The 14,827-nt window shown below is 39.7% G+C and overlaps 1 protein-coding gene across 1 annotated transcript in view; it reads left to right on the forward strand.

The window, feature by feature from the left end:
- Positions 1-14,827, forward strand: part of MIB1 (mindbomb E3 ubiquitin protein ligase 1) — a 152,653-nt gene that overhangs the window by 111,411 nt on the left and 26,415 nt on the right. The window contains exon 15 of the mRNA XM_036767680.1: positions 10,922-11,083. Coding sequence (XP_036623575.1) covers positions 10,922-11,083 — 162 coding nt within the window. The remainder of the gene's footprint in view (positions 1-10,921; positions 11,084-14,827) is intronic.

Raw genomic sequence — 14,827 nt, forward strand, 5'->3', positions numbered from 1 at the left:
TGGTTTATGATTCAAATGTGATCCACCCCTAGGTCCCAGCAAGATAATCTCTTCAATCAATCATCCCCAAAATAATTATTAATAATTCAAATGTCCACCCCTAAATCCTTGTATCCATTACATAGGATCAATAATATCATAACAATAAAACAACACAGCAAGGATAACACAAAATAAGTAAACAGAACACTATCATCATTTCCACCCCCCTTGAACGATTGGGGCTCAAAATCTTGGGGTGAGGGGTGAAGGTCTCATTTTCCATAGCTTCTTCATGCTGAAATTGGATGTAGAGATGGCCCTGCCCCCAAAAAGTCCCATTCCAGAGGTCATTTCTTTAACGAGCTGGCAGGAATTCCAAGAATGCTACATGCTTAGGCAGTCACCGGAAAGTGCAGGGTGCTCAAGCCTGAAGGAAACAAAACTAGCAACAAGGTTAGCCAAAACAAAGGACAAAAAGAATAGACAAGTATGGACTATAATTCTTCAAATAAAATCATCTCAAGTTTGGTTGAGATTTCAGTTATGCAAAGATCCAACATCAGAGCCAAACTCAGGTGGGAAATGTTTCTTTTCAAAAGGAACATAATGAGGAAGCCAAGAGGATCCCACCCTAGATAGAGACTAAGATTGTCCTCCCAGCCTTTCCCCAAATGTACAAGTTTTCATCCGTTAATCACACAAGGTCACCTTCAGTCTGAGTGGCTTGTGGGCTTGCAGGAGCAGTTCTTATTTCCCTATTTCTCGTGTTATCAAGTCCTTTATCTCTGTACATTCTATATAATTCATTGGTTGGAATTCCATCTATCATTTCAAAACCTACCCCTGCTCTCAATAAAGCAGTAAACATTTCTTTCCTTGTTACTCTCCTTTGGCGCCAAGTTTGCTGGTTATTCACCCTTCTCTCTCGAGGAGATCTATCCCTTCCCCAGTCACCTAAGTCATGTAACTGTAAAATCTTATTTATCACTGTTGTAAGACGGCTCCCTACTTCTCCAAGTAATAAATTCAAAATTAGTTGTTTATAAGCAGGGGGAGCTGTCCTAATTATTAAATTCCTATGAGGCAGTCCCATTGGATCATTGTAATATTTGTCTGCAGTTCCTATCATAATGGCAGTCTTCATTACCTCCTCCTTTAGTCTCATGATACAATCTCTAAGTGAATACCAGGGTCTGTGCTCAGTGGGCCACATAGAATCAGTAGCATATCTCTTATTGCATCCCACAGCGGCTAATGCCAACAGAGTAGTCCTGCTATCACCATCTCCTTGCTGATGATGTTCCCTAAAAGCTTGTTGAACTAGAGGATCATGGCTGATACCTATGAATCTCATGCAGTCTGTCCTATCCACTGATATTCCACTGGCCCCTTGATCACTGAGTCTTACCATCCAAGATATCAATGGTTCTCCTATTCTTTGGCTGAATCTACTCAAAATATCTGTGACCTCTTGCGGTGAGAAATCTTCCTGAATTTCCCTTGTAACTGAATCTTCACCTCGGGTTTCTGTCTTCCTCCTTTGTATGGGTCGAGCCCTTGTCTGATCATTTAACCATCTCCTATTCTCTGTGTGAGGCACATCCTGAACCCCAGTAGTGTTTTGTGCCTCAGCCCCTAACATTGTCTCATTCTCTCCCCACTCACTTCCTCTGCCACCATGGCTAGGACGAAGCAGGCAGTCAGGCTCTTTCTGGGCTGGGTTGAAATGCACTCTGGGCTTTTTTGGTCTCCTGTTGCTCTTAGCCACATTAATAGAAAAGTTCTCATTTGAGTCAGTTTGGTCTCCTGCTATCTGAGATTCCCCTTCTTCCTGTGGGGTAGGAGTGCCCCCATGTCTTTCACTTAATCTCAGTCTTTCGTATACTAGCCGGTAGGCTGATAACACTATCCAGCTTTGCCTAGATAGTGATGCCCCTGACTGAATCCCAACTTCTCGTAAACACTTTTCCAAATCCCTAGGATCTCCTCTCCGTAGCCTTGGTTCCCAGTTTTCACAGGGTCCAGCTTTTTTAGCCAATTCTTTTGCTAGGGAGGAATAAAATGGATCCTCCCATCCTGGGATATTCATCTCTTCCTCTGGAATTGTTCTGCTTCTAAATAGAGATCTTATACCTAGCGATCCCATCCTCGTCGCCAAATGTATTAGGAGGGCAGAGTTTATAATCTCAAAGAGGATCATAAACATGTCTGAAAGGTTCGGAACCGCCGGATATAAGAAACTCTCAAAGTAGAAGGCAGAAGAATCAAAACATTTATTTAGGCTCCACAGTAACCAACCCATGAACCAGCAACCCCATTTTGATATATTGATCAAAAGCTTCCGGGCCCAATAAGTACGCCTTGAAAGAGTAACCAGGAGGCTACAGAGAAGCATGATTGCGTAAAGCAAAATCATGTTTCCCCCTCTATGGTAATAAGATTACCCACTGGACTGAAGTCTTTGTTCAGCTTCCTCCCGTAGGTCAGCTCTGCTACTGGCAGCTCCTGCTTCAGCTGTGGCTGTGGCTGTAACTGTCGCTGTAACTGTCGCTGTAACTGTCTCTGGCTCCAACCGGAAAAGGAAAAGAGGATCTTCAAGCTGTCCTCTCCCCTCTTATAGAGTTTTTGACATCATCAAGCACCGCCTGAACGACCAGGGCCGATTGGTTCTTGACTTGGCCCCTCCCCCTAGCGTAGCCGTTAACACCTCCCCTCAGCCAGCCCCATGACTCATCACACAGGAAGTTGTCTGCTTCCTGGAATGCTCTTTGGGCTTCCTGCCCCGGAAGAGCAAGCCACAGTGTCCAGAGGCTCAATGAGGTAAGCTGAGTCATTCAAAGAAAACAAAGGCCATTCTGGCTACACTCCACCCCTCACAATGTTCTAGGATGCACAATCCAATCATAATTCAAATTAAATTATATATCCTAGAACATTGTGATTCAATTATGCAGGAAACTAAAACATATCATTCACAATAAAGCAAAACATATCATTCAGTGACATTCCCAAATATTGGTTTATGATTCAAATGTGATCCACCCCTAGGTCCCAGCAAGATAATCTCTTCAATCAATCATCCCCAAAATAATTATTAATAATTCAAATGTCCACCCCTAAATCCTTGTATCCATTACATAGGATCAATAATATCATAACAATAAAACAACACAGCAAGGATAACACAAAATAAGTAAACAGAACACTATCATCATTTCCACCCCCCTTGAACGATTGGGGCTCAAAATCTTGGGGTGAGGGGTGAAGGTCTCATTTTCCATAGCTTCTTCATGCTGAAATTGGATGTAGAGATGGCCCTGCCCCCAAAAAGTCCCATTCCAGAGGTCATTTCTTTAACGAGCTGGCAGGAATTCCAAGAATGCTACATGCTTAGGCAGTCACCGGAAAGTGCAGGGTGCTCAAGCCTGAAGGAAACAAAACTAGCAACAAGGTTAGCCAAAACAAAGGACAAAAAGAATAGACAAGTATGGACTATAATTCTTCAAATAAAATCATCTCAAGTTTGGTTGAGATTTCAGTTATGCAAAGATCCAACATCAGAGCCAAACTCAGGTGGGAAATGTTTCTTTTCAAAAGGAACATAATGAGGAAGCCAAGAGGATCCCACCCTAGATAGAGACTAAGATTGTCCTCCCAGCCTTTCCCCAAATGTACAAGTTTTCATCCGTTAATCACACAAGGTCACCTTCAGTCTGAGTGGCTTGTGGGCTTGCAGGAGCAGTTCTTATTTCCCTATTTCTCGTGTTATCAAGTCCTTTATCTCTGTACATTCTATATAATTCATTGGTTGGAATTCCATCTATCATTTCAAAACCTACCCCTGCTCTCAATAAAGCAGTAAACATTTCTTTCCTTGTTACTCTCCTTTGGCGCCAAGTTTGCTGGTTATTCACCCTTCTCTCTCGAGGAGATCTATCCCTTCCCCAGTCACCTAAGTCATGTAACTGTAAAATCTTATTTATCACTGTTGTAAGACGGCTCCCTACTTCTCCAAGTAATAAATTCAAAATTAGTTGTTTATAAGCAGGGGGAGCTGTCCTAATTATTAAATTCCTATGAGGCAGTCCCATTGGATCATTGTAATATTTGTCTGCAGTTCCTATCATAATGGCAGTCTTCATTACCTCCTCCTTTAGTCTCATGATACAATCTCTAAGTGAATACCAGGGTCTGTGCTCAGTGGGCCACATAGAATCAGTAGCATATCTCTTATTGCATCCCACAGCGGCTAATGCCAACAGAGTAGTCCTGCTATCACCATCTCCTTGCTGATGATGTTCCCTAAAAGCTTGTTGAACTAGAGGATCATGGCTGATACCTATGAATCTCATGCAGTCTGTCCTATCCACTGATATTCCACTGGCCCCTTGATCACTGAGTCTTACCATCCAAGATATCAATGGTTCTCCTATTCTTTGGCTGAATCTACTCAAAATATCTGTGACCTCTTGCGGTGAGAAATCTTCCTGAATTTCCCTTGTAACTGAATCTTCACCTCGGGTTTCTGTCTTCCTCCTTTGTATGGGTCGAGCCCTTGTCTGATCATTTAACCATCTCCTATTCTCTGTGTGAGGCACATCCTGAACCCCAGTAGTGTTTTGTGCCTCAGCCCCTAACATTGTCTCATTCTCTCCCCACTCACTTCCTCTGCCACCATGGCTAGGACGAAGCAGGCAGTCAGGCTCTTTCTGGGCTGGGTTGAAATGCACTCTGGGCTTTTTTGGTCTCCTGTTGCTCTTAGCCACATTAATAGAAAAGTTCTCATTTGAGTCAGTTTGGTCTCCTGCTATCTGAGATTCCCCTTCTTCCTGTGGGGTAGGAGTGCCCCCATGTCTTTCACTTAATCTCAGTCTTTCGTATACTAGCCGGTAGGCTGATAACACTATCCAGCTTTGCCTAGATAGTGATGCCCCTGACTGAATCCCAACTTCTCGTAAACACTTTTCCAAATCCCTAGGATCTCCTCTCCGTAGCCTTGGTTCCCAGTTTTCACAGGGTCCAGCTTTTTTAGCCAATTCTTTTGCTAGGGAGGAATAAAATGGATCCTCCCATCCTGGGATATTCATCTCTTCCTCTGGAATTGTTCTGCTTCTAAATAGAGATCTTATACCTAGCGATCCCATCCTCGTCGCCAAATGTATTAGGAGGGCAGAGTTTATAATCTCAAAGAGGATCATAAACATGTCTGAAAGGTTCGGAACCGCCGGATATAAGAAACTCTCAAAGTAGAAGGCAGAAGAATCAAAACATTTATTTAGGCTCCACAGTAACCAACCCATGAACCAGCAACCCCATTTTGATATATTGATCAAAAGCTTCCGGGCCCAATAAGTACGCCTTGAAAGAGTAACCAGGAGGCTACAGAGAAGCATGATTGCGTAAAGCAAAATCATGTTTCCCCCTCTATGGTAATAAGATTACCCACTGGACTGAAGTCTTTGTTCAGCTTCCTCCCGTAGGTCAGCTCTGCTACTGGCAGCTCCTGCTTCAGCTGTGGCTGTGGCTGTAACTGTCGCTGTAACTGTCGCTGTAACTGTCTCTGGCTCCAACCGGAAAAGGAAAAGAGGATCTTCAAGCTGTCCTCTCCCCTCTTATAGAGTTTTTGACATCATCAAGCACCGCCTGAACGACCAGGGCCGATTGGTTCTTGACTTGGCCCCTCCCCCTAGCGTAGCCGTTAACACCTCCCCTCAGCCAGCCCCATGACTCATCACACAGGAAGTTGTCTGCTTCCTGGAATGCTCTTTGGGCTTCCTGCCCCGGAAGAGCAAGCCACAGTGTCCAGAGGCTCAATGAGGTAAGCTGAGTCATTCAAAGAAAACAAAGGCCATTCTGGCTACACCACCCCCCTCCCTTTTTTCCCCCTTTCCCCTCCTACTTCCTGTAGGACAAGTTAGATTTCTATACTTATCAGGGTGTGTTATTCCCTTCTTGAACCATATCCGATGAGAGTAAAGCTCAAATACTGCTTTTCTCCCTCCCTTCTTTCTCTCTACTATAATGTGTTTTTGTGCCTCTTCATTTGATGTATTTTACCCTTTTCTACTACCTCCGTACCTCTTCTCTCAGAACCCTTCCTTTGCATCTCTTAATAATGTTTTTTATCCTTATATCAGTTATTTTATACAGACATCCACAGTCTGTGTGTATCCCTTTCAATTGTCATAATAACTGTACTGTTCTCAAGATTGACATATACATATATACATGCGTGTGCATATATATATGTATACACATACTTGTATGTATATATATACACACATATATACATACATATATATATACACACACATATAAAACATACATGATATAATCCTATATAAAGGTGTAAATAGTTTGCCCTTATTGATTAATAAAGTTTGTGGGGGGTTTTTCCCCCTGTTTACCTTTTTATGTCTCTCTTGAGTTTTGTATTTGAAGATCAAATTTTCCATTGAGTTCTGGCCTTTTCATCAGGAAGGTCTGGAATTCCCTTATTTCGTTGAAAGTCCATCTCCTTGCCTGAAAAATTATGCTCCGTTTTGCTGGGTAGTTGATCCTTGGTTGTAGTCTCAGCTCCTTTGCCCTTTGGAATATCATATTCCAATTTCTCCTGTCATTTAATGTAGAAGCTGAAAGATTCTGTGTGATCCTGACTATAGTTCCATGGTATTTGAATTGTTTCCTTTTGGGTGCTTGAAGTATTTTCTCCTTGACTTTGTAATTCTGAAATTTGGCTATAATATTTCTTAGTGTTTTCAATTTGGGATCTCTTTCAGGGGGTGATGGGTGGATTCTTTCAATGACTATTTTACCCTCTGGTTCTGGTACCTCTGGGCAGTTATCTTTGATAATTTCTTTGAAGATACTGTCAAGGCTGTTTTTTTCATTGTGGATTTCTGGTAGACCCATTATTCTTAAATTGTCTCTCCTGGATCTGTTGTCCAGGTCGGTTGTTTTTCCAATCAGATATTTCACATTTTCTTCTATTTTTACATTCTTTACATTTCGTTTTACTACTTCTTGATGCCTCATAGAGTCATTAGTTTCCACTTGCTCAATTCTAATTTTTAATGAGTTGCTGTCTTCATTTTGCTTTTGAGTCTCCTTTTCCAACTGGTTGATTTTACCTTTCAGCGTGTCATTTTCTCTATTTAGATTCTGAATCTCCATGGCCATTTGGCCAGTCTTATTTTTTAAAGACTTGATTCTGTCAGTGGTTTTTTTTTTTTTCCATTTTTTCCATTTTTTCTTTTACCTCCCTAATTTGGTTTTTAAAATCCTCCTTTAGCTCTTCCAGTAATGCTTTTTGGACTTGGGACCAGTTCACATTCCTTTTTGAGGTATCAGATGTGGGTATATGTCAATGGTATCCTCTTCCAAATTGGTATTTTGATCATACCTGTCTCCATAAAAAGAATCAATAGTCCCCAATTTTTTCATGTTCTTCTTCATGTTGGTTAGCTTTTTCCTGGCTTTACAGTGAATTTCTGCTTTTGGGGCTCACGGCTGTCCGTCCCAGGTTTCTTGTTCCGGGGATTGTGAGTCTAGTTACTGGCTTCTTATATTATAGCCTTTAGTTTCCTGAGGTGTGAGGGATGGGTTTGGCTGGCTGAAGTCTCCTTTTCACCTGGGGCTGCTCCCCAGCACTGTTGCTTTTCAGCAATGGTCTCAGCTGTTTGTTTTCTGTGCTGTTGTCTGCCACTTCCCCGGCTGTGCAAAGGTACGTCTGGGCTCCTGGTGTCGACCCCTGCTGGCTCTGCCCCCCTGGGACTCAGGAACTCCCACTGCTCTGCTACTGAAGCCCCACTTCTGTCTCCTCTATTCAAGAAGACGCGTTTCTAACCTTCGGGCTGCAAGCCTCAGGAGTTGATGTCTCACAGCCAGTGGCATTGCACTGCTGCCTCTCATTGCTTCTACAGACTCCCGTCCTGTGTTGGGAGGCCTGGGGATCTCTGCTGGTTTCGGGCGCCCAGCTTTCTCCCAGCCTGGGTCACTGGCTGGTTTCTGCAACTGCTTCCACTTTGGTGCTGTCTGGTGCAGCTCCGCATGCTGAGTGATCTCCCAGCGTACAGATCCATCCAGTCAACCTTTTGGACTCTCCTGGCTTGGAAATTTGTCCCACTCAGACTACTAGTGTCTTTTAACTCTCGCAAATCTGCTCAGATTCACTTTTTTATAGGTTTCTGACAGAGCTTGTGAGAGAGCTCTGGTAAGATGCTGTTTTCACACAGCCATTTTGGCTCGGCCCCTCAGCATGCTGGAAATTTTAATTTTAATAATAATGGTAATACCTGACATGTTTTGTTATGATTGCAAGGTTCTTTATATCTGTTATCTCATTTGATCCTTGAAAGGAGGATATAGGGATCATGATACCCCTTAGAAATTATTTAATAAGTTTTAGAGACAGAGTTTCAATCCACAGTTTTATTAGTGTAAGTTCTGCTTTATATTACACTACCCTAGGTCCTTCTCTGTAGAGGTGATAATTGAACCCATAGAATGAGGGAGAAAGAAGAGAAGATGATCTTAATGAAACCTTGGCCAAGGGTAACCACAAAGGGCAGAAGATGAATTATGAGTCAGCAAAGGTTACTGAAAAAGGAGTTGTCACTGAAGCTGAGGTATCCATAGGGGAAGAGGGTATCAGCAATGCTGATATCTACAGAAAGGTCAAGGAGGATGAGGACTAAGAAAAAGTCATTTGATGTAGCAATTAAGAGATAGACTGACAGCCTTTGAGAAAAGTTTAACAGTTTCTGGGGTGGGGGGTGGGAAGGAGAAGCCTGATTGCAGGGGGTTGAATAATGAATAGATAGTGTATGAAAGTATAGGCAACAAGTGTAGGCTATTCTTTCTAAGAGTTCAGCATTGAGATAGAGGTGAAATGGAGACTAATAGGTGGAAGGAATGCCAGGGTCAAATGAGGGGGGTTTTTTGGTCATAAAATTTTATTTTATTTTCTTAACTATATTCTTTCCCTCCCATCCCCACCCCACATTGAAAAAGCAAGGAAAACAAAACCTGTTACAAACAAGTGTAGTCAAGCAAAACACATCACTGCATTGATCACTTAAACACACACGTGCATGCTTGCGCTCTCTCTCTTGCTCGCTCTTTCTCTCTCTTAGTTTTTACTCTAAAGGAACTCACAGCATGGCTCTAATTTTCCCAGTAAAGTGAGATCAATGAAAAAAAAACACATTCATTAATCACTTACTATGTGCAAAGCACAGTAGTAATCACTGGGCATACAAATAGACAATCCCTGCTCTCAAGGAACTTACATTCTAATGAGAGAGAGTGGGCACAGGACATAAAGGTTTTCAGGTGCAAATCCAGTGGAAGCCTGGCAGTCCTTAAGTTTCAACACCAAGGCAATGAATCAACTCTAGGGTCATTGATTGGACAGGCAAACAAATGGGGTGAAGTTCAAATAGAACATGCTAAAGAGTTATAGCAGTGGAAACCAATGAGGATGCGGTATTCCCTGACCTTGTGTGTTGCTGGTTATGGAAGGAGCTAAGAGGGGAGGAGAAAGAGCCCCAGCTTTGGTTGAAGATGGCAAAGGATGAGCTTTAATTGTCTTTGAGAGAAGGTCAGGTTTCTCTCAGTTTCAGACATTGAACTGTTGTGAAAGGTTGAAGGAAGAGTTTAACAGTATAGAACTAGGGTACCAGACATCAGAGAAAAATAATTACCAGACATTTGTATCATTTTAAGATTAGCAGAGGTTAGGAATGGGATAAGAAGAACAATGTGGGAAAAAGTCATAGTAGAGAGATTTACTTCAGAAAGTGATTCTTGATCACCAGCACAGGGAAAAGTGCCAAATATCGAGAAGCACAGACCAAATAGACCCCCGGTGTTCTGATTAGAATATTAGTATGAAAGTGCCTCAGCCTGTGATGTCCTTTATACAATTGATCCATATTTCTCACTAGGTCTTAATGGTCCTGCTACCTATCATATAATATCCTTTTTCCCTTTCTCAATCAAGCTCTATAAAAATCTTTCTATATTTAATGCTTCCATTTCCACTTTTTCTAAACACTTTGCAATTTGGCTTCATCATGCAACTAAAACTACTTTTTGCCAATTATTTGTTTAGGCCCTTATGGTTTTCTGTAAAGGGCCAGTTCAAATAGCAGGAGGATACGTTTGGTAATTTCCTCTGTGTACGTGAAATCTCATGTCTACTATTCTTTGTGTGTTTCACAATTGGGATGCTTTAGGGGGGAAAAAAGCATTAAGAAAAGATAGATTTCACTAAACCCTGTCCATCAAAATCCTAAATATAAGCTTATAATATAATAGCTGCATATCTGTTGAAATGTATAAAATTGACATCTGATATAATTTTCAAAATACATACGCAATTTGCTATCGTGGTCCTTTGTAATATGCCATATATGCATTGTTAAAGGTTTTAGAATTTGTATTTGGTGAGAGTGACCACATCATTTTGGAGGAAATAGCTTCATTCCAGGAATTAATGGAGCAGCAGAACATCGCTATTATGCCTTGTGTATATTTGAACCTGTTTGAGAGGAAATTGACTGGGGAAAAATTGGATCAATAACAAGCACTTATAACAAATGAAACTAAAAGTTATTGTTTATTCTCCTAATGGAAATGGTTGACATACATTGATTACACCCTGCAAAAAATATTAAAAACCTGTAAATTATACTGTTAATGTGTCCTTGTAGTCAGTAGATTAAGTGAATATGGTTAACATATTAACTTGAATCATCAGATGTTATCACTCATGTCAGAACCCAGAAATACAAAAAGTAATAGTTGTAAGAGTAAATAAAAAATGTATAACTTAGTGCTGATGCTTTGGTCTGTCACTTAATGAAACTTTTTAAATGTCCTTGATCAAACTTTAATAATTTGTGTTGCCTAAATGAGATTTTTTTCTTCCTCTTAGCTTTTGGTTCGTGCAGGTGCTAAACTGGATATTCAGGATAAAGATGGGGATACTCCATTGCATGAAGCTCTGAGACATCATACTTTATCACAACTCCGCCAGCTCCAGGATATGCAGGATGTGGGGAAAGTAGATACAGCCTGGGAACCATCCAAAAACACAGTAAGTAATTTGCCATATATAATTTGTATAAAGTTTTGACATTTTTACTAAATTATTTCAGTAACAATCCTTCAAAATAAAATACTAACACTGTTCTACCCTTTGTCAACTGGCTTTGTAAAAGAAAGTCCGTAAAGTTTTAGTAATTACAGGGTTAATTCATGATCATGAAGTCTCTGTATTTATTCTTATATTCAGATTATTTTAGAAAAGTTACAAGTCACAACTGGAGTCTGAAATACTAATGTGAAAATAATCAATTAGCAAAGTAGATTTTTGCCTGTGTTAATACTGTTTCTCTTTTTGTTGGTTATTATGTTTTGATGGTTGGCAGCCTCATCCTGGAAGGAGTATTGACTCTAAAGTCAGAGAACTTGAGTTCAGAGCTTGATTATAAAAGTATTACATCTTTGCAACATTGGATAAACCACTTAACTTCCTTTGGTCTCAGTTTTCTCATCTGTAAAATGAGAGAATTGGACAATATGGCCTCTGGGATCCCTTCCTGTTCTTATGTATGATACCATAATTTTGTTGAACCTTCAAAACATCATCAGGCTTATATTTCCTTTTGAATTCCCGAAGCTAATGTTGTTTTAGAGGCACCCTTGAAACCATTAAGGTTTTGTTATAGTTATATCTTGGGTGGGGCAGGGAATCATAATCACTTAAATTTCTTTTGTATTGTTTGGATGGGAAGATTTTGATTTGCAGCTTTTGTTGTGAAATTACATCTTAAAGTTTCTGTTGGCCTAAAACCTTGCTGCTCAAAAAGATTTTGCTGATTTGTTATTGCTGATTTCAAGGCTACTTTACCTGCTTCTGTTTGCTAGCAGTCTACAAATGTGCTTCTGTACATTTAAGGCTATGATTCATCTTAAGCAATTCTGTTTTTCTACTTGTGTGCACACTTTCAATGCTTGAAGGTAGTGTAAGTAGGTTGAAAGAGGCTTGGTTTCCAGAACAAAGATGACTGAAGATCATATTATATAAGGATTGGCTGAAGGAACTGAGTTGGTGTTTAGCCTCAAAAATAGAAGACTTGCAGGATCGCGGTGGTATCTGATACCAATTAGTAATGTAGTGGAAAGTTTACTGGATTAGACTCAGATGGTCTGAGTTCTAATCCTGTCTCTGCCTCTTATAATCTTTGTGACCTCAGGGCAAATCACATTACTTCTTTGATTTCTGTTTCCTTAAACTTAAAATGGGATTGGTTCCCTGCCAGTTCTAAATCTAATATTATGTATCTGTTACATGAAAGAAGAATCAGACTTACTCTTAATGACCTCCAAAGTGGAAATCAGAAGCAGTTGGTGGAGTTGTAAAAAGGCAGACGTATGGGCTTAATTGAAGAAAAAAGTTCTAATATTTAGAGCTATCCAAAAGTAGAATGGAACATCTTGGGAGAGTATGGGTTTACTGGAGGTGTTTCAGAAAAGGCTGGAAGACAATATGTAGGGCATTTTATAGGCAGGATTGTTGTTCAGGCATGGATTGGATGGTTAGATGGCCTTGGAGGTCCCTTCCAATTCCAAGATTCAATACTTCTGTGTTTTGATGAACATTTCAGTGCTAGTGTATCATACTTGGCAGTATTCCTAGACATCACCAGTCATCTTGTGTTGCTGTTTAATATTCATTTGTTTTCATAATCTCTGCTAAAATTGTAGTTTAGTGCCTCAGTGTGAGGTGGAAGAAACCCTGTGTCTCACAGGTTGTTAGAGCCTAAGTTCTGGCTCTCCTATCTAAAGAGTGGCTTAGCTGAGTTTAAAAAATCTGTTCACCCGATTGGCTACTGAGGAGTTTGTGCAAAGTTACATAGGAGTTGTACTCCGTACCAACAATTAGCCTTAAGAATAAAAGAGGAAACCTGATGAATATTTTGAAGGCCCTACAAAACCATTTCTACCAATTAAATCATGGGCCTTTGAAGTACTAATGAAGTATTGCTAGGAGGATTGATGAAATTGTTTAAGAAACAAAAAGGGTATGAGATATCAGTGATATGTCTAGGGTCTCTCTGTACATATCACTTGAAAGATCTTGCATTTGCTTTAGAATTTGATGTCATGTTAGCAGTAAACTGTCAGCCTCCCAAACTACACAAATTTTTTGATTCTGCTTTTATTCTTCCAGTTGTTGAGAATTCATAGTTTTAAGTGTCGCTATGGTTAAAGAGTTGATTGTGAGGTTATAATTCCCATGCAATCAAAAGAAAACTACTTGGATATTTAGCAAAAGTAATTCCACTAAAAAGCAAAACCTTAATTCCTGTTGACGTATATATTGAATCTGATCTCTATGCTAATGCAGACTTTCTGGAGCCCTTGGTATATGCTCCATAGTACCAAAGCAGTCTTATCTTTAGTTTGACATGTATCGCCAATGTGATATTCACAGTGCCAAAGGTGGCTTTGAATGTGCTGGCATAGTTCTGAGTGGCAAAATAAAGCAGACTCTCTATATGGAAGACAGAACCAAAACATTTATTCAAACACCAGAAAGCCAAATCCATTGCAGCAACAAAGAAATCCATACACAGTAACAATGCAGGGGGCACCACCTTCCCAAATATTAATGGTTCCTGCAACTCGTCTACAGCCCTAATTGTAGCATTTGCTAATTCTACTCTGCAGTTCTTTTTAGATTTGATAGCTTGAGTTATTCTGTGTCTAGATTTGCTTGTCTCTTCCACCGCTTAGTTTTTAAAGCTACAGTCTTGTTTCTATCTCATATTTGCATAGAATTTCATTGATGATAAGTACTACTTTATCATATAGGAAAAATGTAAAATAACAACTTTTCCTTTAGATTTCTTACTTGGCTTTCTTTTCTGAGCAATATAAGGAGGGTCTTGGGTTTTGTTTTGTTTTGTTTTTTTAAACATTAGTGTTTAATATAAGTACTTTATCCTTTAAAAGTTTATAATTGGTCTACATTTTTATCCAAACAGGATGCAAAATCTTTCTATTAAGTCTTCTGGAAGATTTCTTTTTATACCTTGATGTAATGAGATCAGAATGCTAATTTTGCGAGAATGTTATTTTATTTTGTTTCAACATAAAATTTAAAAGGAGTAGTCATCTTTTTTTCCCCTTAAACAATAGAGTTTTCATCTCTCTAAAGTAGCTAAATGAAAATGATGATTGAAAACATTGATTTTAAGGAAATAGATGTATGTGCTTCATTCTTGCTAGGAAGTATGTTAAGTTTTCCAGTAACTGTTGGCAGACTCTTTTAGTAATTGCCTTTTTCCCCTTGAGCAGTGATAGAATGACAGTAATTTATTTAAAATAGTTGGAAGGAAACAATTAAGACATCAGGCCCACCTATCATTATGGTAGTACTAGATGATTTTGTCAAAGATATTAATTGAAAGAATACTGTTGTATTTAAAATTTAGTAATTTTTCATTGAAAAGTTAGATTCTAGTGTGTTAATAAGCACATGTAAACAACACAAAAACTTAAACTTTATGAAAGGTTCAAAATTTGCTAGCCTTATTTCTCATTTATTCTAAGAAGCATTAGATTACTTTGCTCTCTGCCTCCCTGACCCCTCTACATTCAACTTGTTCCCACCTCTATTCATTTGAACCTTACTTCCCCATAACTCATCTCCGAGAAACATTTGCTGATTATATCCTTGTTCCATGCCATCTCAGAGCTTATGTACTCTGTTTATAATACATTAATTTGTTCTCAACAGGTAGATCACATACTTCTTGTAAACAAAGCTCAT

This window comes from Trichosurus vulpecula, chromosome 1, assembly GCF_011100635.1.
Source record: "Trichosurus vulpecula isolate mTriVul1 chromosome 1, mTriVul1.pri, whole genome shotgun sequence".
NCBI lineage: Eukaryota > Metazoa > Chordata > Mammalia > Diprotodontia > Phalangeridae > Trichosurus > Trichosurus vulpecula.